This window comes from Lepidochelys olivacea (genome assembly GCF_965140295.1).
Source record: "Lepidochelys olivacea isolate rLepOli2 genome assembly, chromosome: 2".
Taxonomy (NCBI): domain Eukaryota; kingdom Metazoa; phylum Chordata; order Testudines; family Cheloniidae; genus Lepidochelys; species Lepidochelys olivacea.
In genome coordinates this window covers 225,723,646-225,747,252 of record NC_140412.1, presented here as the reverse complement: position 1 = coordinate 225,747,252, position 23,607 = coordinate 225,723,646, and the positions used below count along the sequence as shown (strand labels likewise).

The 23,607-nt window shown below is 40.5% G+C and overlaps 1 protein-coding gene across 3 annotated transcripts in view; it reads left to right on the top strand.

Annotated features, from left to right (window-relative positions):
• AKAP9 (A-kinase anchoring protein 9) overlaps positions 1–23,607 on the top strand; it is a 202,090-nt gene that overhangs the window by 54,645 nt on the left and 123,838 nt on the right. For all 3 annotated transcript variants that reach the window (XM_084619886.1, XM_084619885.1, XM_084619884.1), the window contains exons 3-5: positions 10,018–10,062; positions 20,030–20,083; positions 20,530–20,700. In XM_084619886.1, the coding sequence (XP_084476012.1) occupies positions 10,018–10,062; positions 20,030–20,083; positions 20,530–20,700 (270 nt within the window). The remainder of the gene's footprint in view (positions 1–10,017; positions 10,063–20,029; positions 20,084–20,529; positions 20,701–23,607) is intronic.

Sequence of the window (23,607 nt, the reverse complement as noted above, 5' to 3'; positions counted from 1 at the left end):
GGAATATGCAGTTTAGTTGTTGCCGGGTCAGTCCCAGGGTAAAACAGAGACAAGGTGGGTGAGGTAATATTTTATTGGACCAACTTCTGTTAGTGAGAGAGACAAGCTTTCAAGCAGCACAGAGCTCTTCTTCAATCTGGGAAAGGAACTCCCAGCATCGCAGCAAAATGCAATATGGAACAGATTGTTTCCCGTAAGTAGTTAACACATATTGTAAGGGATCATTCAAGTTACAGTGGCCTGTTAACACCTCAGCAGTCACAGGACAAAAAGAGGGGTTTGTGTGTTACAGATTGTTGTAATAAGCCATAAATCCAGTATCTCTGTTCAAGTCCATGATTGTTGGTGTCTAGTAGAGTAATAACTTAAGCTCCCAGGGTTATCTTTTCAAAGCGTTGTGCAGGTTTCCTTTGAGGATGAGGACTGATAGGTCAGATATAGAGCGATCGCTTTGTGAAAAGTGTTCACTCACAAATGGTAGTGTTTTTTGTCTTTTATCGTTCTCCTGTGTGAGTTCATTTGGGAGCGTAGTGATTGTCTGGTTCCACCCTCGTAGTTGTTGTTGGGGCACTTGGTGCACTGGATTAGGTATACCACATGTTGTGATAGGCATGTGTAGCCCAGGAGGCCACCTTCCCCAGGAGTCAGGCAGCCTGGGGTGCCAATTGGCCAGATAGTCTGGTTCAGGGGCAGGGAGCCAGAAGGCCATGAGAGCCTTGGTGTCCTGCTGCGATGTTGGACCCCTAAACTGTGGGGGTATGTCTACATTGCAATAAAACACCCATGGCTGGCCCATGTCAGTTGACTTGGGCTCACAGGGCTCGGGCTGCAGGACTATAAAATGCAGTGTAGCTGTCTGGGCTCAGGCTGAAGTCTGGGCTATTGGACCCCACAAGGGGGCATGGTCCCAGAGCCCAAACTCCAGCCTAAGTCTGGACATCCACTCTTCAGTTTCATAGTCCTGTGAGCCTGAGTCAGATGACATGGGCCAGCTGTGGGTGTTGTATTGCATTGTAAACATACCCTGAGAGTCATGGCTTGAGCCAGGGATCCCAGGTTGTCAGGCTTTCAACCTCACAGCTGGGAGCCTGGAAGTCTTGAAAACCATGGCTTGAGCTAGGGTTCTCAGGGCTTCCAGGTTCCCTGCTGCGGAGCCAGGAGCCCATCCTTGGCTCCTTGTCCAATTCCCGGTCTCCTTGCTCAGCCAGTCCTAGTCTTCCCCTCAGGGCTGCTCATCTGAGTCCCAGTTTCCTCCCAGCTCCTTGTCTCTAGTCTTCTTGCCCAGCCAGTGCCAGTCCTTCTGGCTTTTCATCTGATCTGTTGCCCTCCCTCCTAGACTCAATTCCTCTTCACGCCCTGCTCTCAATCTTTTCCTACCCTGTTCACCATCCAAGACTCCTTGCTCAGTCAGTCCCAGTCTCATTCTGCAGTCAGTCTCAGTTCCCCCTTACTGGCTCCTTGTTGAGTCTGTCTGTCTCCATCCCTGGGGTCCTTATCCAAGCTCTGTCTCCCAATGCCCTCCCAGTCACCTACCTCCCTAGCTTATTGTCTCAGTCCCTTTTCCCACCCTGTTCCTGTTCTCCCCTGCACACTGGCTCATTGTCAGATCTGGTCTCCTGCATGCCTTCTCTCCCGAGTGATTTCCAGTTGTAGTCTACTTCCCCAGTCTCTCCAGCTCCTCATCCATCCCCAGTCTTTGTTCCCCCTTCTCCCCAGTTTCCCCTCTTCTTTTCCTCCCCAGCTTCCTGTCTCCCTGTTCCCAGGCTGTGCCCTTGCCTAGTTAGTGTCAGCACCCCCTCCCCCTCCAGCTGCCAGTTCCAGTTTCTGTCTTTACCCACACCACACCAGCTGCCAGATCCCAGTCTCAAATCTTCCTCCTCAACCCCAACTCTGTCCCAATTTGTACCTTCCCTTCCCGAGTCTGGCTCTTGTCCCCTCTATATTTGGGCTCCCCCAGAGCCCAGCTGCGGGCTCTCCCTCGCCCAGACACCCATCCTCCTTTCTCCTAGAGCCCAGGGATCCAGGGGGAGAAACAGCCTGATGCTCGATACCAGGCTTTCATGGAGTTTCATGCCCGCAGCCCTCTCCCTCTCTCAGGACATGCTGGGAATTGCAGTTTCCAGGAACCTTCTAGCTCCCTCCTGCTTCTCCCAGTAGTATCTTCTATGTGCAAGTTGGGCTCTGCTGAGTCCAGTGGACCCCAGTGAGGCTAGCAGCGCTTCAGCCCATTTCTGTGGGGGAAAGGAAATTCTGTGCGCACGTCAATTTCTGCAAAATTCTGCACTGCACAGTGGCACAGAATTCCCCGAGGATTAACAGAAAAGACAGTCTTCCTGCATTCAGCCCCTCTGCAGCTGCAATTACAGGGAAAGTCCTGCTGAGCCCCTGTAGCCCTGGGCAAAAAACCGTGCTCAGTTAGGATGGTGTGAGAGTAGTCACACATTGGAACTGCGAGAGGCTAGAGCATGCTGAATGCGATGGAGTTTTGCAGGTTTTATTTAACTGTAAAGTTCTAACAAACCTCCACTGAACATGTGCAAATTGAGATTTTAGAAAGCTTATAACTTGGCCAAATTTGACCAGATTTTCCTGGGAGTAGCAAAAGGCATATCCCTGCCACAAAACCCACCCTCCTGCCAAATGTCAAGTCACTGCTCCAAAGCATGGGGCGTTCAAGCTCCTCAATGGAACCATAGTAAGGATTTTTTAATGTGACAAAACACTATATCTTTCCCTAAATTCCTTCTCTGAAATGGCAGAACTCTTTTGACTGAAATGTTCCAAAATATTTAGCCTGCAGCAGGTACCTGGGACAGAAGATTTCAGCCCAAATGGTTAAAGTTTTGCAGTGTTACGTAACTGAAAGCAGGATTTTATAGTGGGAAATGTCAGACAACCTGACATAAGTGGTACTGCCAATTCCGCTTATAATATTTTTTCTCCTGGGTAACCAGTGGCTCCTATTCCTCTCTACCTCAAGGAAATCCAGATTATATGCTCTGATTAGAGATTTCATATCTCCTATACCTGGGCACAGCACATTTCTTGTTATATGTTTTGGTGAAGGGTGAGAGGTAGGAGAAGATGCAAAGAATAATCAGGAGCTCTGTTTGTGTGTTGAGGAAAGGAGGCAACTTACACACACAGTTCGCCATTAAAAAGGAAACAAATGCAATTCAGTGCACAATACTGACTTTACTATGGTATTTATACGTTTAGAATGTATACCACAGTGAGATATTTGAACCCACTGTACATGAAGAGCCAACCTTTAATGCCTCAGAAGCCCAGAGTGGTATGGCATGCTCTGACATATGCACGATGAGAGCCATACAAAAGTATAATCAGAACCTCTAGTCTGATGTAAGAAGCAGCTATTGCAGAAAGGGAGAGAGCAAAAGTCCCAAGAAAACATGCAAGTCCTGAAAGATCGAGAGAGTACATAAAGGACATTGATGTAATGTATTTAATATTTAGACTATGGTAGCATCCACAGCGTAGAAGGGGTAGGTGAAGACACAATCCATGAGGTGAAGAATTTACAATCTCGCCCAGCACCTTCTGGGTCTGTACTCTTGAATACCAAAAAAAAAAAAAAAAAAAAAGAAGGTTCTATTTAGTGTCTACAGTTAACGTTGGAGATATTAATAGCAGTATTTGAAATGCCAAAGATCACAGAAAACTAATATTGTAGAATTATAACCAGATCTCATTCTTAATGCATTTGGTAGAAATTTAAGGCCATATAGTTTGCACATTGGGAATTTAGAATACAAAACTCCAACAAATTTAAATATTTTGATGTGAGCAGGCATGTAAATCAGGCAGTGAAGTACCATCAACACTTTTTTGTCTAAAATAAAGGTATTTTCTTCATCAGCTAATAGCCAGCCACTATTCAGAAATTAATTTAAGATTCTGGAGTTTTTATGCTAGTTTTCATAGAGGTTGTAGTCCTGTCAGTAACAATAATACATTCAAATATGAATGAGTTTCATTTCTCGTATGTGGAATCTTGTTTCACAATAACAATAAGACATTCTCCAGGCTCAGTGATTTCAGTATCAGGTTTATTATTGATTGCTCTTCTTGCTTTAAGGGGTACTCAATCTTTGGCCCTGTCCCTTTATTCTACTATCCAAGAAGTGCTAGAATTGGGGGGGGAAATGCTTATGTGTCACTTATTAAATACTCTTTTTTTTCCTACACCTGAGGTATTCCTTAAAAGTGAAATAGCATTAAGTGCTGAAAATAGGCTGTATATGGACTTTTAAAAAGTATGCTACTTTTCAATTTCCATGGCTACTTAGAGTAACGTAATCTTTGTGATTCTAGTGAGTATGTAGGGGATTTTGTGCCAAGATAGGTGTGTTCTGAGCAATGCCTACATGTCTGGTACTGTTGAATTCTAATCTTCCTTGTGAAACAAACTTCCTGTGTTGCCTTAGGCAAGTTACTTAACACCTTTGCCTCAGTTTCCTCATTTGTAACATTCCCTCTGAAGATTGTTGTGAGGTTTAAAATCTTTTGGAGGTGGAAAAATGCATGGAACATTGAATAAAAAATAATTAGAAAAAAACAGACTTAAGGTTAGTAAAAGAACTGTTTGTTTGTACAGAGGTTATACATAAAGTTATTTCATAAGCTTGGACCCAGATGTGGAAAAAAAAAGTCCTGTTTCTGGATATTCTACAGGACACAGATAGTATAACACGCAAAAATTCAGACCTAGAATGTAAGCGAGGAATCGTAAACCTGAAACAAATTGCACAGATATAGGGAGTGAGAAAGGAAAAAAATAGTTTAATGTGCATCACCCTAGTCAAATTATTTTATTATTATTAGCAAATGATTTTTTAAGAGAGAAGCCATACTTCCTTTAAAACTGAATCCTGAGGGTTCAATCAGATGAGATATATAGAAATTAGTGATTCCTATTGACTGATAACTATTGGAAGTATACAGCAATGGGGTAAAATGTAAAGAAAGGGGACAATACAGCCTCACAGAACACTTCATTTTCAAGTGAGTGAGCAGGCTTTGATCAGCCATAGGAAATGAAATACAATTCTTTAGACCCACAGAATATAAGATGAATATTTGCAAATTGTTGCCAGTTCTGAATACTGCCTACAGAGGCTGAGGCAGCAAGAGAATAAAACAGTAGACATACGTTATTAAGGCTTGATTCAAAGCCCATTGAAGTCAATGAAAATCTTTCCACTGATGTCAGTGGGCTTTGGATCATGCCCTTGAAGTAAAATACATATCCAAAGAGGTTTAATTTGAGCTCTTTTGGCCAGTATTCTGCAGTTTTCGTCAGACAAATCTTTTGGCAAAACAATTCAATCTTAACAGCCAAACAGGAGATTTATCCAAGCTACCAGAAGTACCACCTATCTGAAAAACAAAACTGTGTGGACATCCTCTTGGAACCTTGGAGCCATCCACAATAGTCTACCCAGATGGAAGAGAGAACATGTATCTTCAATTAGCAACTCAGAAACAACAGTGCAGAGCTGTTAGGATATGTAAAGATGTGGGGTCCAGAACGATATCACCATTTTTGCCACATAATATGTGTATTTGCTTCAATCAGTGATGTACACACACTGAAAACACACCAAAGATGTCATGTTGTCAGTCTTTTCTGAGAGTGAACCTGCTAGAAATAATAGTTGTGGGGAAATGGAGTGCATGTTATACAGGTGAAAAGTAAAACTGAATCATAGAAACAGACAGTCCAATGTGATATTTTCTCCCTCTAGCTTAGATTCAGTTAATCTGAGGTGTCTTTTGTCACTGTGTCAAGAGTAGGAGGTGATCTGTTTGTCTATCGCTGCTGGTGCCGCATATCAGTTGGAAGCCTTCCTAAATCAGTGTAAAAGGAGTAAAATGAAAAGGCTGCTTTCATGCTGTATAACAAGTGCTGGTAGTCATTAAAGTCTGGGTGGTCGCAATCAACAGAGAACCTCTCAGACTGTATGTCATGCTTCCCTTCCAATTCACTGAGTCAATTAATGCTTACATTCTGCCTAAAAAAAAAAAAGTGGGACAGAGGGAAAAGATTTAAGAAATTATTTGCAGGTGACTGCACATCTAAACTGGGAAGGAGAACCCATGTAGGATGTCTTTCAACTGTGGATATTTAAGAATAAACAAAAAGAAAAGGAGTACTTGTGGCACCTTAGAGATAAATTGGTTAGTCTCTAAGGTGCCACAAGTACTCCTTTTCTTTTTGCGAATACAGACTAACACGGCGTTACTCTGAAACCTAAGAATAAACACTCAATCTTCTGAATGCACTGGGGACACAGTAGTCAGAACTCTAATATCAGACCAAATTATCTAATAAAGTGTTATTGGGCTACTAAGACTAATCCTGTAAATTTGGAAACAACCACTTAAAAAAGATCCACAACTATTCACTCTAACAGTAGGGAGAACATCACTTACATAACAGCATTTATACAGATTTACTGCATACTGTAGTTTAGTCTGTGTGCCTGTCTTTCTTTCGTCCCAGGAGCCAATCAACATTTAGAACATATTGCTATCCTCTGTATTTGAAATTTGTGGTTAACTCTTCCATTCAGTCACATTTTGTGATACGAAGGATTCACGTATGATGTGTAAGAGGATGTAAATCAACTACTTTAAGGCTCAGACTTCCTCACAAAAGCTGATAGCCACTTACAATGTGTAGTCTTTGCAGGATTCAGTGTAAACCGACAGAAGTCAGTAAATATGTCATTTCAGCTAATGCTGAAAGCAATGAAAAAAAATGTCAGTTAGTAACTGTCAACAGGAGTGCAGCCTCTCCCCTCCTCCCTTGCTTCTGCCGGCATTAGGTGTCACCAACCTGAGGTTGTGCAGGGAGTCCTCTGCAACCCTGTCGTCATGGGAGTGAGGGAACAGGACCCTGACAGCTGGGTTGCAGAGGTCTCCCTGTGCTGCTGCAGGGCTGGTGACACCCTTCCTGCAGAAGCAAGGTACAGGGAAGGCTGCAGTCTTGGCAGGGTAGAGTAGAGACCCCCAGCACTCTCAGCTGGTACAAGAGCGGGACTGTAGCGGGCTCCCTGCACTGCCGCAGGGCAGGTGCTACCCAATCCCTGCAGGTGTAATGTGCGGCAAAGGCTGTGGACATGGTGAGCAGAGCACAAACCCCAAATCAGGGCTCCAAGAAGGATGAGGACAAGCGCTGGCCTTGAGATAGGCCACCCTGCTGCTGAATGACTCTGTCCCCAGGCAGGAGTGAGCTCCTCCTTCCCATAACAGTGGGGCTGCAGAGGGCTCCCTGCATGGCCGCTGGGCAGGTGACACCCGTGGGAAAGGCTGTGGTTGTGGCAGGACAGAGCAGGGCCTGCTGGCCATGGCCTCAAGAAGGAGGCCAAGTCCCCTGCCATGGGGGAGGTTACTCAACTGCTGAATAATTATTAATAGGCAGAAGGTTTAAAACATACAGGAAGTACTTCTTCACACAATGCACAGTTAACCTGTGGAACTCACTGCCAGGGGATGTTTTGAAGGCCAAAACTGTAATTGGATTCAATAAATAATTAGATAAGATCATTTAGGAATGGTCCTTCAATGGCTATTAACCAAAATGGTCAGGGATGCAAGCCGGTGCTTTGGATATCTGTCAGCTTCTGACTGCCAGATGCTGGGACTGGACGACAGGGAATGGATCACCTGCTAATTGCCCGGTTCTGTTCATTCTCTCTGAAGCATCTGGCACTGGCTACTGACAGAAGACAGGATACTGGGCTAGATGGACCATTGGTCTGACCCAGTATGGCTGTTCTTATGGGATGGCCTCCCCCAGGGCTGGGAGCTTGTCCTCTTCCTCTTTGCAGTTCTGGCCAAGGAGGTATGCTCTGCCCCCCACTGTACCTTCCCTCACCCTGCACCTCCAGGGATCGGGTGTTGCTGGCCATGTAGGGAGTCTTCTTCAGCTGCACTGTTACAATCCTGCTCCCTCATTCACCAGCCAGATGTGTGGGAGCCATCTCCAGGCAAGAACAGCTCAGCAGTACTGGGGTTCATCTTCCTCCTTGTAGTCCTGGCTGGGATTCTCTGCTCCACAAGGCCTGGACTGCAGCCTCCCTCGTACCTTGGTGTCTTGGGGCACCTTGGCCATGCAGGGAGCCCCCTGCAGCCCCGCTGTAAACACTGCCCTAATCCCAACCCCCCACCCACACACTTAATTTCTAACAAATGTAGAAATAAAAATAGTCTGCCTTTTTTATTTTCAACTAAGTTGTTACAATTTACATGCCGAAAAGTTGGGGAAAAAGTGTAAGTTAAAGGTGCTGGGGTGGCCTACTTTAACTTACATAATCATGACTGGGGCAACACCAGCTCTTTGTCATATCCCCTCTCCCTTCCAACAATTCCATGGAGTTTTACTATCAAAGTTAATGTTGACTGGGTCGGCATTTGTTTAGGAGATTTCCCTTTGGCAGTATGGAACACCCACCACCTGGGAGATGTCTAGTGGCTGTCTGTACATTCTCTGATTGTACAACTACTATAGGAAGCTGGGAGGGCATATTGCCCAGAATTCAGGCACACTCCCATCTTCAAGTAGTTTTGATGACCAAACCCTTTAGTGATTCCTTAAGAGTACTAACCCCACCTTCTAAAGTAGTAGTTCACTGGAAACTCCACAAGGAAAACCTTGCCCAAATTACTGGTCCTAGGATGGTATTAACATACATTCCCATTAAGTGCAATTTATTTGACAGGTGCCGAGTGAGTGAGTGTTTCTTAGTCATATGTTAAATAATTCTAAATCGTGGCTTGTTAATTTACCAAATAAACATTAATTTGAGAAGAAATAAAAATAAAAAATAAGTGAATTTCATTTTTATTATTCAGAATAGGATGAAATCATCTTATCTTTCAGACTATTATGTTCATATATTTATTAAAATATTTCTGTAAAACAAGTTTATATAGTAAAGGAAATATACACAAATAGCAATTCAGCACTATTCAAAGTCAATGGAAATTAGGCATCTAACTGCTCTTTGTGTCTTTGAAAATCTCCCTGGTACTATTTAATTACATGGGCCTAGGGTGACCAGATAGCAAGTGTGAAAAATCAGGACAGGGAGTGGAGGGTAATAAGCACCTATATAAGACAAAGACCCAAATATCAGGACAGTCCCTATAAAATCAGGACATCTGGTCACCCTAATGGGGCCTGATCCAACACCCATTTAAGTAAATGGAAAGGCTCTAACTGACTTAAGGATGTTGGACATCTCCCCTTCCACCATTTTTGCCTATATAGAATTAAGTTTTAAAGTGTACCCTTATATCATTTAGCTTTGGGAAAGATGCATAGTATTTTTTAACATGCCAAGTATGGACTTCATGTGAATACCTCTGAAGTTTTGTAGTGATAAGCCTTTAGACATTAAAACTTAAATTGATGCTTTGTTTCAATTGATAATCATGTTTGGTAATAAAATCAGGTCATTCATTGGGCATATTTGTTACTTTCAAAATTGAAGCCCTATTCCTGTCGCTTGAATGCATGTGGATCTGCAGGATATGAGCCTACGTATGCACCTCCTGCAAGAAATCACCTTCAGCGGTCATTAACTTCAGTGGAAATTGAAGGTGTTCACTGCTTTGCATAATCATATCTGAAGCCGGAGCAACACTAGAAACTTTTGCATGTATAGTAATGCCACTTCTGCCAGTACTGCTTATTTTTTGCAGAGAGACTGGTATTGGCTATATAAGCAAAAGCACTTTTTTGTCTATATAAACTGCATCTCCACTAGGAGGGTTTGCCGGTATAGCTATATGTATAGACAAGGCCTCAGAGAGCTGGGAAAGGCTTTCATTTTGTAGATTCTAATGGATAACATGAGTATTTTAACTAGATATGCTTCATTAGGTGGCTTTAACTACTGTCCACATACACAAAAATAGATAGAAATTATGTTTAATGTTTTGAAGTCTGTTAACATTGTAAATATTTTTATTTTTCTCCTACTTTAGCCAGACAGTGAAATTTCCACTACAGCAGATGATTATAGTTCTGAGGTAAGAATGAAGAAATATTTTACATTTTTAATATGTCACATTTAAACACTGTGGAATAGTTTTAAATATTTTGTTTGTTTAAAAAAAGAGAAAGGAAGTATTAATTTGAAAATGTTATAAATAACATGAAAATATAACTTATTTTTTTAGCAGTCACAATTAAACAAGCAGCATGCCAGATAAATAACAGGATAAATACTTGTATCTAATAAAGTAGTAGGTTTGTAAGCCAATGTAATAGTTTCTTCACTACAATTGCACTTTAATGGTACTGTTCAGAGTTCTGGTTATGCAACTATTTCTCTGTGTTAATTTTCTGTGGAGAATTAAACGACAAGTTGAGTGATTATCTTTAACTTGTAGGTAAAATGGAAACTACTTGTTGAGAAAATTAGTTAATTATAGAAAGAAATACTTTGAAATAGTTTGATCCTGTTCACACTGAAGTCATTGTCATCTTGCCCTTGAGAGCAGGATTAGGCCCTTAGAGAGTTATTAATAATTAACTTCATGTCAATATGCTATTAATTTTCTTATCTCTTAAGGTTTCCTCAAAAACTATGATAGTTTCTCTAATCAGTTGCTAGAGTTTATAATTTAATGTGCTACTTTGTATTTATGGTGAGCCTTGTAACATATAGTATTATCCCTGCCAATTCCCAGCTCTAACTTTGAGATAGCACAAGTAGAAAAATTCAAATATTGTCAATTTGAGAACAATACGTTTGAGTCAATATATTGGTCAGCACGTTATATTAAATATACAAAAGCTATGTTAAAATATCATTAAGGTTGCAAAGCCGGTCACTGAAAAGATAGGAAATGCCAGAATATAGGGTGCTTGTGCACCTTAATTTGGGTCCCTTATGCATATGCATTATGATAGTCTTTAATTACATGTTCACATACTGTCTTTTCCCAGGACCCCTGCCTCATTCAGTGCTAATTAAATCAGCAGCTATTCAATATTTTGTTTTATCTTAATTGTTCAATGCTTTATTGCCTTATTTATTGCACACAGTTCAAACCCTGCTCTGAATACAGTTATTAATTTCTGCAGGGGCTGTTCCATGGCACTCATCACTATAATATTTGAGTGCTTCTCAAACATTAATTAACTTATTATAACAACATTGCTGTTAGGAGAGAGGCTGCTATTATTCCCATTTTACAGACAGGGAACTGAGGAACAGAGGGATTAAAGTAAAAAGTGTCCACAAATTTTAGGTGCTCAGTCTGAAATGCCTACAACCTGATTTTTTCAGCGTACTTAGCTTCATATAGAACTTTGTATGTCGATGGCCCTGCTCCTACTGACTTCATTTTGCAGATGTGAGAGTACAGCACTTTTGCAAATCAGATTAAGGGTCTCAAGTTGGGTAGACAGAAAATGAGGAACATACAGTTAGGGTATATCTTAACTGCAGAGTTAACTCAAGTTATCGTCACTTGAGTTACTCCTCTTGAGTTATCCTAGCTTGTGTGAAAGAGACCACACTGCCAAATAACACTCAAACTACTGCATCCACACCGATGCTGCACTCACTTGTGTGTGGCACTCAGATTTCTGGGGATATATCCCATAGTTCTTTGCACTGCAGTACGCTGAGCCACTCTATGAATTCTTTCCCAGTGATTTATGAGAACTTCTTCATCCTTTCTGGGGATCCAGAGGGAATTGTGGGAAGGCATTGGAGGACCAGCAGTGCTCGAGTGGAGCTAGCCTGCATCCATACTGTAGAGTGGTTGTTCTAGGTAACTTAAACTTTAGCTTATATCCCCTGCCAGGCCAGCCAACTCAAGTTAAAAGCACAACCACACTCAAGGTAAGGGATTTTGTGTGTGGATGGGACTCAAGCTGGTGGCAGTACTTGAGATATAAATCAGGTTAACTTTGCAGTGAAGGCAAGCCCTTAGTGAAAAGTTTGGTTTAATCGACTTGCCTAGCATCACACAGGAGCTCTTTGGCAACCTTAATGTTCTCTTAACGTGGCTTTTAAATGTGTAATTTTCTAAGTGTTTAAAAAAGCAAGCTAAAAAGAAACAGATGCCATTGTGTGACATCAAATTGAAAACCACATGAATAATCAGCAAGGTTGGAACCTTTAGAGCCATCATACAGACCTCTGCCATTTGAGCAAAGGAAGTAATTGATAGCAGTAGTTATCTCTCTAGAGGACGACAAAATATGCACCTTGTCAGTGGGTTTCAGAGATATTTGCTGACAGCAGAGGAATGTTCAGATCCAGGAACCTTGGATTCCATTCCAGGCTCTAGAGGGGAGTGTACTCGAGTAGGCACATAGACTTCTACCCCTTCTTCCCATGCTTGACCCTTTCTGCTCCATCCCCTCCAACCTGTCCCTGTCCCAGTCCTGTCTTTCTCCCCACCCCTGGCTCCTTGTCTAATTCCTATTCTCCTTGCCTACCCAGTACCAGTCTCCTTGCTCAGCCAGTCCTAGTCTTCCTCTCAGGACTGCTCATCTGATTCTCAGTTTCCCCCCAGCTCCTTGCCTCAAGTCTTCTTGCCCAGCCAGTGCCAGCCTTTCTGGCTTTTCATCCCATCTGTCTCCCTCCCTCCTAGACTCCAGTTGTTCACCTACTAACTTCCAGTCTCAATTCCTCTTCACATCCTGCTCTCAATCTTTTCCTACCCTGTCCACCATCCAAGTCTCCTTGCTCAGTCAGTCCCAGTCTCATTTTGCAGCCAGTCTCAGTTCCCCCTTACTGGCTCCTTGTCGAGTCTGTCTGTCTCCATCCCTGGGCTCTTTATCCAAGCTCTGTCTCCCAATGCCCTTTCCAGCTCCCTGTCCCAGTCTCCTACCTCCCTGGCTTTTTGTCTGTCCCTTTGCCCACCCTGTTCCTGTTCTCCCCTGTACACTGGCTCATTGTCAGATCTGGTCTCCTGCCCATCTTCTCTCTTGAGTGGTTCCCAGTTATAGTCTACTTGCCCAGTCTCTCCAGCTCCTCATCCATCCTCAGTCTTCATCCCCTTCATCCCCCTGCCGCCCCCCCCCATTACCTCTCTGTCCCAGTTTACTCCTTTCCTTCCCAAGTCTGGCTCTTGTCCCCTCTGCATTTGAGTCAAGCATTGAGTTGTCATCAATCATATATTCAGGACAGCCATAATAATAGTAATAGGCTATTAGCTCTATACTAAACTTGCCTTTTAATTAACATAAAGCCATTCTGTGGTTACATTTCAATCTTAAAATATGTAGAATATAGTTAAGTTAATTCAAAATAGCCTACTTCTTACCTTAGAACAGCTGTTATATTAGTTTCTTTCTGGGAGGGAGTTTGGGTGCAGGAGGGGACTCCAGGCAGGGACAGAGTGTTGGGGAGCAGGATCTGAGAGGGAGTTTGGTATAGGAGGGGATTGTAACCTGGGGCAGGGGGGTTGGAGTGCAGGAAGGGGTGTGGGGTCTGGTAGAGAGTTTGGGTGTGCAGGTGGCTCCTGGCCAGCGGCGCAGCAGGGCAGCCTGTATGCCATGGCCCCATGCTGTTCCCAGAAGCAGCCAGCTGCTGGCACTTCTCTGCACACCCCTGAGAGGAGGTGGACAGCATGTCTCTGTGTGCTGCCTGCACCCACAAGCGCCGCCCCCGCAGCACACCATTGGCCAGGAACCAGAGTTGCGGGGACTGTGCTGGGGGAAGGGGCAGCGTGCGGATCAGTATCTCTTCCACACCCCCCCGAGGCTCCCCAGGGGCCGCAGAGAGATGCCAGTAGCCTGCCGCTTCTGGGAGCAACATGGGGCCACGTCATACAGGCAGCCTGCCTGAGCCCTGCTGGACTGGGGCACCTCTTAGCCTGGGGTCCTGCACTGCAGCCCCTAAAGCCCCTGCGTTAATCCCGCCCTGCACCTCGGATGGAAGATTCGAGCCCAAATAGTTAAAGTTTTGCAATGTTAAGTAACTGAAAGCAGGATTGTACAGTGGAAAATGTCAGGCAACCTGACATAGGTGGTGCTGCCAGGTCCGCTTATAACATTACTTCTGGTAACTAGTGGCTCCTATTCCTCTCTACCTGAAGGAAATCCAGGTTATCTGCTCTGATTAGAGATTTCATATCTCATATACCTGGGCACAGCACATTTCTTGTTATATGTTTTGGCGAAGGGTGAGAGATAGAAGAAGATAAAAAGAATCATCAGGAGCTGTGTGTGTGTGTTGAGGAAAGGCAGCAACTCATACACACCAGTTTGCCATTAAAAAGGAAACAAATACAATTCAGGGCACAGAACTGACTTTACTATGATATGTTTAGAATGTATACCACAGTGAGATATTTGTACCACATCCATTGTACATGAAGAGCCAGACTTAGATGCCTCAGAAGCCCAGAGCAGTATGACAAGCTCTGACATATGCACAATGAGAGCCATACAAAAGTATAATCAAAACCTCTAATCTGATGTAAGAAGCAGCTATTGCAGAAAGTGAGAGAGCAAAAATCCCAAGAAAACATGCAAGTCCGGAGAGATTGAGAAAGAGTACATGAAGGACATTGATGTAATGTCTCATGATGATTATGGATGAGCATGGGTTAATTAGTATTTAATATTTAGACTATGGTAGCATCAACACTGTAGAAAGATAGGTGGAAGACACAATCCCTGAGGTGAAGAGTTTACAGTCTAGCTCAGCACCTTGTGGGTCTGTACTCTTTCTTTTTTTTGGAATTTAAAAGGTTCTCCTTAGTGTCTACAGTTACTGTTATTAAAATCTCTAACATTATTTTAAATGCCAAAGACCACAGAAGACTAATATTGTAGAATTATAACCAGATCTCCTTCTGAACTCTACTTTTAAAAAAAATCCCATTTTTCACCCTCTTTGAAAACCAAAATGAAAAAAACTATGTATGAGCTCATGCTTTTCTAGGAACTCTTGTTCTCTTTTCTGTGAGAGGGATCCCCTCCCTTTTCTCATGAAGTAATAGTTCTGTTCCAAAACATAAGTAGACGGTGAGAAACTTGTGCATGCAGTTCAAATAGTTGTTGGCTTTCAAAATCAAGCAATGATTGTTAAGATGCAGAGTGTACAGCTTTTCAGTACATTCCTTTTAATTGTTAAAAGTCAGTGAAGTTTGTCACTGTCTGCAGTGAGATCATGGAACTAGTGTACATGTGTCTTAGGAACTGCATTGAGTGGTCATCAATCATATATTCAGGTCAGCCATAATAATACTTTTAGTAGTTAAATATGTTTCATTTACATTAATGAACAACTGCAGCCATCTGTAATATTGAGAATTTTGAAAGGTGAGAAAAAATTAAATTCTGTATACAGTAGCACAGACTGGACAAATTTTGTATGGAATTGAGACTGAATCTTGAACTCAGTTTTGTTTCAGGCATGTAGCGCCTTACATTTGGAGATGCTAAACACCCATAATTTAATTTGAAGTTGGTGGGAGCCAGGGTGCTTGGCAACTTGAACAGGCCGGTGATGAGCTTAGTAGTGGTACGCATCTTATTCTTTGCTTCCCCTCTTTCTTCTCATTATTTAAAGAGGCTTTGCATCATTTTTAAAAAAAAATTATTTAAACTTTTTCAGTCAGAAATAATGCTAAAAAAGTAGTAGTCATGCTTTCAAGTGGAATATTTTAAACTAGTATTTAAAAGTTGTTTGTTTTATTATAGCTGGTAAAGTGAGCATTATGGGTCTTTTTTGTTAGCTAATTCTCTTGGGGAACTGGCTAAAGTCCAGTGACAAATAAATATATCCCTCTTTGAGGAACGTTGCTCATAATGGCTCTGTCTGATGATAGAGTACAGTTTCCTAAGCAAAGTTGGAGGAAACAGTAACTGCAAATATCAGCAATCTTCTGTTGCAGGAATTTTATTATTATAAATGAAGTCTTCTCCTTCCTTCAGTCTCCTGTACAGATCCACAGTTGTGGACATGGTAACCAAATCCAAAATATATATACAGAATATGCTGTTTGTAACAAATTACATATTTTAAGCTAGCATGAGACCTTGTGTAGCCTTTAAAATTAAATAATGGTGATGATTAGTAATCTAGTCAGGATTACAGTTCAAATCCCAAACTAAGGGGAAATTGGGCTTTTCCCAGTAGCAAGCACTGGTTTTTACCTTTCTTGATGATGCTTCTCCCTGGGTCCAAATATAAACTTGTATTCCACACTTCTATGAGAAGTACTAAAAGACAGTAGCCAAAACTTCTTTTTCTTTTTTTCAAACCCTGAGGAATATTGTTAATCACTGTTGAGGAAGATGAAGAAAATAAGTTGTTGTTAGAAAAACTAATTACATTGTAAACGGTAGTCTTTAACCTTAAAATGAAGAATTGTTTTCTAATGCACATTACTATATAATGGAAAAATAATTTAAGTAACCCAGCCATCACATATTTTTAAAAAATCACTGTTAGTCTCTTTAGATTTGAAAGGTTGTGCATCGGTTATTGTTATGCTTAAGTCTTTATTCTAATTGTTTATATGAAACCAACAGGAAATACCTTCTGCCTAGGCACAGGTTAAAAATAAGAGTGAATTGTAATAGGTTTTGCCAAGGTGATCTAATTATAGTGCTAGAATCTTAGATAGATTCTTTGTAGTAATCAGACTAAAACTTATTGGAGTCCTCAATATGTTGTGATGTTTCTATAATATGAGACAACTAAAAAAGCACTAAATTATAAGAGTGCAAAAGCTGAGGATTCAGCACTTGGTAGAAATTTTCAGAATCAAAGTGTTTTCTCGGTTAGTTTAAAAGAGGGACCCATTAAAAGAGACCATTAGCAATTAGCAACATTCCAGACTGCAAGCAATGCAGTCTGCCAGTATTGATATTATAAACCTCTGTGTTCATGGAATAATAATGTGGCAATAAAAGTGAAATAATTCCTGAATAAAATGTATATCTTAATCCTCATTGGAATAAAGAACATTTTAAAATAAATAAATATGAGTTGTTTTAAAGATGTGGAATAAAAATACATTACCCATTCCAGATGCTTTTATATAAACTAATATATAACAAAATTAAGGACTTGGTTTTTGTTTTCTGACCTGAAAGTTTCTTGTCAGTCAATAATATGTTGTTCTTTTATATATTAAAATTTGTCCTACATTGCCAATGCTTTGACATGTAAACTTGATAATTTATATTGGAGAGTAATTTTTTAATAGCATTGAAATAGCTCCATATAGAAGATTGATGCTACAGTTTGTGTGGTAGCATGTCAGGGATTCCGAGGTCTATAGGATCTAAAATCTTATTAATGGAGCCTGATGGTGATAGCTACACTGTACGTTAAAGTGCAATGGCTCAAAAAGTTCGTGCTGACCCCTGGTGGCAGTAGTCATGAATCACTATATTCAGTTTTCAGAGTAGCAGCTGTGTTAGTTTGTGTTGGCAAAAAGAAAAGGAGTACTTGTGGCACCTTAGAGACGAACCAATTTATTTGAGCGTAAGCCTTCGTGAGCTACAGCTCACTTCAGTTGTGCTGCTTGGATAGTTTTGTGGTATTTAAGTCTGCTTTTGCTTAAATATGCATTGTATTTGCTAAAACAATATAAAATAAAGTCTAAATTAAAACACATTTGTCTTTACACAATAAATAGATTATAAGCAATTTAAAAGAAATTTTATATTTGGGGAATATTTCTTGTGAAAATATTAAGATAATAATGAAAACAGGAAAATTCAGAACTAAGATTAACAACTGTACTCTTGTTACTCGATATTTCCAGGATCTCCAAAGATGGATGACTTCATTTTTTGTATGCTTGCAGTACTTAGGCACACCAGTGTGATTTAAGAACATTTCATCCCTAAAGGTGCATTGCAAAACTTTAAAAGTAGAAAATAAATTGTAAGATTCCAAATCAATAATCAATTATACATATGGACTTAGATGCCAGTGTTGTAGGGAGCTCTGTGTAGGCAATCTAGTATGCCCACATGGAAACCCATTGAAATCAATGAGCCTTGCACAGAGGTCCACGAGCATTGAATCGTGTGCAGGACTGTGGCCTTAAAAACTACAAATTAATTTATAACTATTTTAAAACAAGATATTTCAAAATCAGTGTTTGCACATTCCTGTAATAGTCTGCCAGCTTTCCTACAGCCAGTACTCTTCCATGTCTAAAATTATGCCTGTTTGGCACCCACCAGATCTCTCCAGCCTCTATACTTCATTGTGTTCAGTCTATACGTTGGAATACCAAGTGAAATTTATTAAAAATGTTAGGTTTCATCTTGCACCATGCCAAAAGAGAAAAGTATAATAGATTCCACAGAGAGTTGGATGGGAGAAGTATAGAGATTATACACAACACAAGAGGACCACTGTGGGCAATCCAACAGATGTGGTGTATAACTCTTCGGTAGCCAGTGTTTTTATTTATCAATTTAAGAGCCAATAGAAATTGGAGTACATAAAGGAAAAAGAAAAGTAGCATTTTGTTTTGTTTACATTCATGTTTTTTTCCGACTAATTTATTATTATTGTGATAGGACCAGAAGCCCAAATCTGGTCTAAGGCCTCAGGTAGTAGCTACAGTGCAAACGCTGGGTGAATGTAGTGGCAGCCAGTTGCCCTGCAGAGTTAAGAGTACCTGCTGTGCTCATATAGGGGCAGAGGAGTTTATTGGGATCCCCTGATTTTTACAGTATTGATTCCCTCTCAAACTTAGACTATGTTTTGGTGACCTTACTTATTGTAGAGGAGATCTGGACTTGACTCTCCCCAAAGCGAGTCAACACACTCTGTGTTTCTACCAAAATGTCATTTAGGAGTAAGGCATTCTTATTTTTGATACCCTACAGCTTTAATCAAACTTGGGGGTCAGACTTTGATCCCTTGCCTGCAAGTGCATTTTGATGTTAGACTTTAGGGTTTGCACAGTCATGATGCCCTCATATTGTAAATAAGCCCTGCCCTGCCTAGACAATTTCTAAGCAGATTTCCATATAATATACTGGGTTTTTTACTTAAACACTACAGCAATGATGTTTGGTGGATCTGAAATCCTATAAATATACAGTAGCTCCCCTTCTCCAAAATCCTCACTCCTAGTTCAGATTCTTATGTGGAGAGGAGCTCTGAGAGGAATGTGTCGGTTTTTTGTTTCACCATTTTACACATGGGTCAAAGGACCTGCTGAGTAAAAGCCCTGTGTATTTTTGTGTTTGTTTCTTACAATTTTTTTGTTGATCTGTAAGTATTGTTTTTGGATTGCATTTAAAATTTTGGAGTCTCTTTATTATTGGTTTATGTGGTCAAATAATCTCATGGACGCTGCACCGTGTGACAGCAGCAGGTAAGTGAAAGGGAAGAAGAAATTTTCAGATATTTTATTTTAAATCCAAAGTCTCTTGTACATTTTTCAATGTAAGAAATTATTTCAGATTACAAGAATATGATATGACGACTCTGGTTCCAGAGGAGAGTGATTAGTAATTGCAAATTATGAAGTGCACACCTTAAAAAAAAAAATGAATGAATGAAGAGAGGAGTTTAGTAATTTAAGGTACTCTTTACTGAGCTTCTCTCTTTACCATTTTTAAATGTGTGTACTCCAAATATATTGTGTTTAAAATGTATTTGTTCAGTCTGCTCATACTGTATGTTCTGTTACTGATTTTTAATATTTTTAAAATGTGTACCTTTTAAATCTGAATTTCCTTGTTTTGTTTGTTTATCAGAATTCTATTGCAGTTTATATCATAAAGACATCAGCCCAGGTTTAATTAATCTGAGTAGCTCTAAATTACAAAATAACCCTTGCTACAATTAGGTATATCTGAATTGTGCAAAACAATCAGATTCTGGAACAGTATATACTAACTGTGTGCATTTCAAATGAAGTGATTGTTCTCTGCTCATGAGGTTTTGTCTACAAAAATAATCAGATACGTCTCAAATGAAAGGAAGCTAGAATTTAAGCTACATCTTAAATTATAATGTGTCTAGAAATTGTCTTTATACAGGTAAATGGTTGCAGTTTTGTGACAAGAACAGCTATATCAGCAGACTTAATCAGGGTATAGTATTACAAATTAAATCATATTACTAATGTTGGGTACTAAAAACCTTAAGCAATTTGTATATTAATATTCTGGTTGAACAAAACTACCTGTCTTACTAACAAAAATTCTGTGGTACGCTATGTTATCCAGCTTTGTTGTTGTTTCATGACATCTTAATAGGTATAATGTGGCCTCTTTTAAACTTTAGGAAAAATAAAAAAATGTTCCTTCTAGTATAAAGCTTAGCCTTTTAATACAGAATTCACAGAAGTACTGTATGTCAGTGCTCTTGAGGTGTAAATTATGCCAACAAGGCAGGTTACCATGGCAAAAAGCTCCTAAATGCTATGTTATATTTTAATGTTCTAACGTGGTATTTGATAGAGAATTCAAAATTTGACTCTGCTCGCGTTGAGGAAACATGTAAGTGTTGGGTTGTTAAGGAACTTGGATTGATTTAGGAAGAAGAATTTGGAGTTGGAGAGACTTATTCTGAGCATGAAATGCAGCATTCTCAGACACGGCTAGAGATGATGGAGAATGAATTGGCTGGGAAACAACAAGAGATCGAAGAGCTAAACAGAGAACTAGAAGAAATGAGGGCAGCATATGGTACAGAAGGATTGCAACAGGTATAATTACCGTATGTTGCTTTCTGTTTGCTACTTGGTTACACACAAAAATGCTGAGTATCACCTAGACGTGTTTATGGTTAAAGAGAGCCAGTCAGAGAATGTGGAATACACAATTTTGTTTAGTTCCAAAGAGAATGACGTTTCATCAGCATGTATCATCTTGAATCATAGAATATCAGGATTGGAAGGGACCTCAGGAGGTCATCTAGTCCAACCACCTGCTCAAAGCAGGACCAATCCCCGACTAAATCATCCCAGCCAGGGCTTTGTCAAGCCTGTCCTTAAAAACCTCTATGGAAGGATATTCCATCACCTCCCTAGGTAACCCATTTCAGTGCTTCAGTTTCAGTGTGTTTCACCTTTCTTTTTATTCTCTGGCCAACATTTTTACTCTGTGCTTAGCAGTTGCAGTGCTTGTCTTCTGGTTGGAAGAGTGGCTACATGGGCTTCCTCAAGACAAACTCTTAATTCTTCCTCATTAATTTTCCAGTGGCAGTACACAGTTCTTTCCCCCTTGCTCCTCAGAAACCAAGCAGAGTATCAAGTTCCTCCTACCAAAGAAGTGAGATTCCTGAGGTAGCTACTGAACCAGGAGGTCATTTGTCTGTCAGAGTTTACAGACAGGCATACAAGCCAATTAGATGAACATATTCTAAGAAACTTTTCTCAATTTGGAGTTAAAGGAAAGGTTTCTTACATTAAATGCTAAGAAACTGTATTAACGATCCCTGTAATAATGGGAACATTAAGTCAAATTCTGCCCTGATGTAAGCAGGTGGTACTCCTATTAAAGTTCTTAGGTTTTTGTTAGCTTATATCACACTGAATTTGGACCATTGGTGAAATTTAAGGCATAGTTTTATTTTTCATGGTCTGTATTTCATTTCACATTTGTCTCTCTTTTCCTTGACCTTTTGTTGATTTGGATACTGCATGTGTGTTCATATGTTTTGCTTTGTTTTATAAGTTTCTACTGTAGATAGAATTTTGTTGTTGGATCATGGTTTACAAACTTAGTGTTTTAAACTAAGTAGGCCTAATTTTATTCATCCCTGTGGGATTTTTTGTTTATTTTTGAAAGATTTTATTTTATTTTAGCAAATCTGTGAAAAAGGATATGTAACTTTCTGGTGAAATGTAGATATCCTTCTAAGTAGCATTCCCTATAAATAAAAAAAGGGGTAGGTTATCACTGTTTTGTCTTTTGGTGCATATGAATGATTTGAAAGATCACTTATCTCCCATGGTACTGATAAATTTTAATTCATGTTTAGTTCCTATTTACTGTGTCTTGTACCATTCGTGCTTGATGGATTTTATAAGAGTTATAATTTCTTCTGTTTAGTTGCTGCCAACACTGTGTGCTTTTCAGTGAAAGAAAAGATAGTGAACATATATAATTTTAAGTTTATAAGACCGTCCTAAGTCTGGTTTGTTTGTTTTTGTTTGTTTTTTAAGATGTCCCTTTTATGTGATATCCTTAAAAGTTTGTAGCACAATAATGCTTATGAACGTTTTTCAGTCACACTAAATTATATTTACTGTAGCTTTGTAGTATGCATTATATCTTAATTGAAAAATAGTTGCAACAGATACTTTCCTTAGCTCCTGTAAGAGCCTTTTATTTTCCTAACCTTCTAAAAAAATCAGTCTGAATGTATCTGTCTGTTTTAATTTCAACTGCCAGTCATGTTTTTTTTTTTTTTTACTATTCAAGAAAAACCAAATTGAATAAACAAAAACAAATTTAAAAACAGATTGGATAATACTGTGAATGAATAGGAAGAATGCTTAAGAATAAATTCTGTTCACTTAATTTTGCTGAACTTGCTTTCTGGGCATATGTATGTATCGGGCCCAGTCAATTTCATGGTCAAAGGATTTTAAAAATTGTAAATTTTGTGTTCTCAGCTATTTAAATCTGAAATTTCACAATGTTGTAATTGTAAGGTTCTTCTTTGAGAAGTGTCGCTGTGGATGCTCCACTGCAGGTGTCTGTGTGCCCCTGCGCCATTGTTCGGAGATATTTACAGCAGTCCCCGTATCAGCCGTACATACGCGGAGCCTGCCTCACGTACTAGTCTTGTCTTAATAGTGCGCATGCACGGCCAAACTCCTCAGTTCCTTCTCTACCGTCCCCGGCCAGAATCGGACCTACAGCAGACTCATTAAAACTTTTTCTCTTACCCGTTCTACATCCTTGTTTCCCTTACGTTAGCACTCTAGTTACTAGATAAGTTCATCCCTTTAATAAAAAAAAAATAAAAAAAATTCATTCCCGCTTGTTCCTCCCAGTCTCCAGCCAATGATAATATGCCTGGCTCCCCAGGATTTAAGTGGTGCACTATGTGCAGGGACGCCATCCCTATGTCAGATGGTCGCTCCCAGTGTATAAAATGCCAGGGGGGAGTCCCTCATTCCTCAAAATTGTGCCCATTGTTCCAAATTAAAATCCAGGGCACATAAAGATAGAGAACTCCGCCTGAAAATGATTCTTGGGCCGAAGTCACTCGGACCGGCTTCTGACCCAGGTATGGGCTCCTCAGTGAATCATAGAATCATAGAATATCAGGGTTGGAAGGGACCCCAGAAGGTCATCTAGTCCAACCCCCTGCTCGAAGCAGGACCAATTCCCAGTTAAATCATCCCAGCCAGGGCTTTGTCAAGCCTGACCTTAAAAACCTCTAAGGAAGGAGATTCAACCACCTCCCTAGGTAACGCATTCCGATGGTATAGAAAACATCATCCCTACTTCAGTGCCCCCCCGCTCCCAGCCGGCTCCAGGCACCAGCTTTCCAGGCAGATGCTTGGGGTGGCATTTGGAATGGGGTGGCAGTCTGTGTCCCGCAGCAGCAATTCGGTGGCAGCTCTGCCACTCTTTCGGGCGCTGCGGCAATTCGGCAT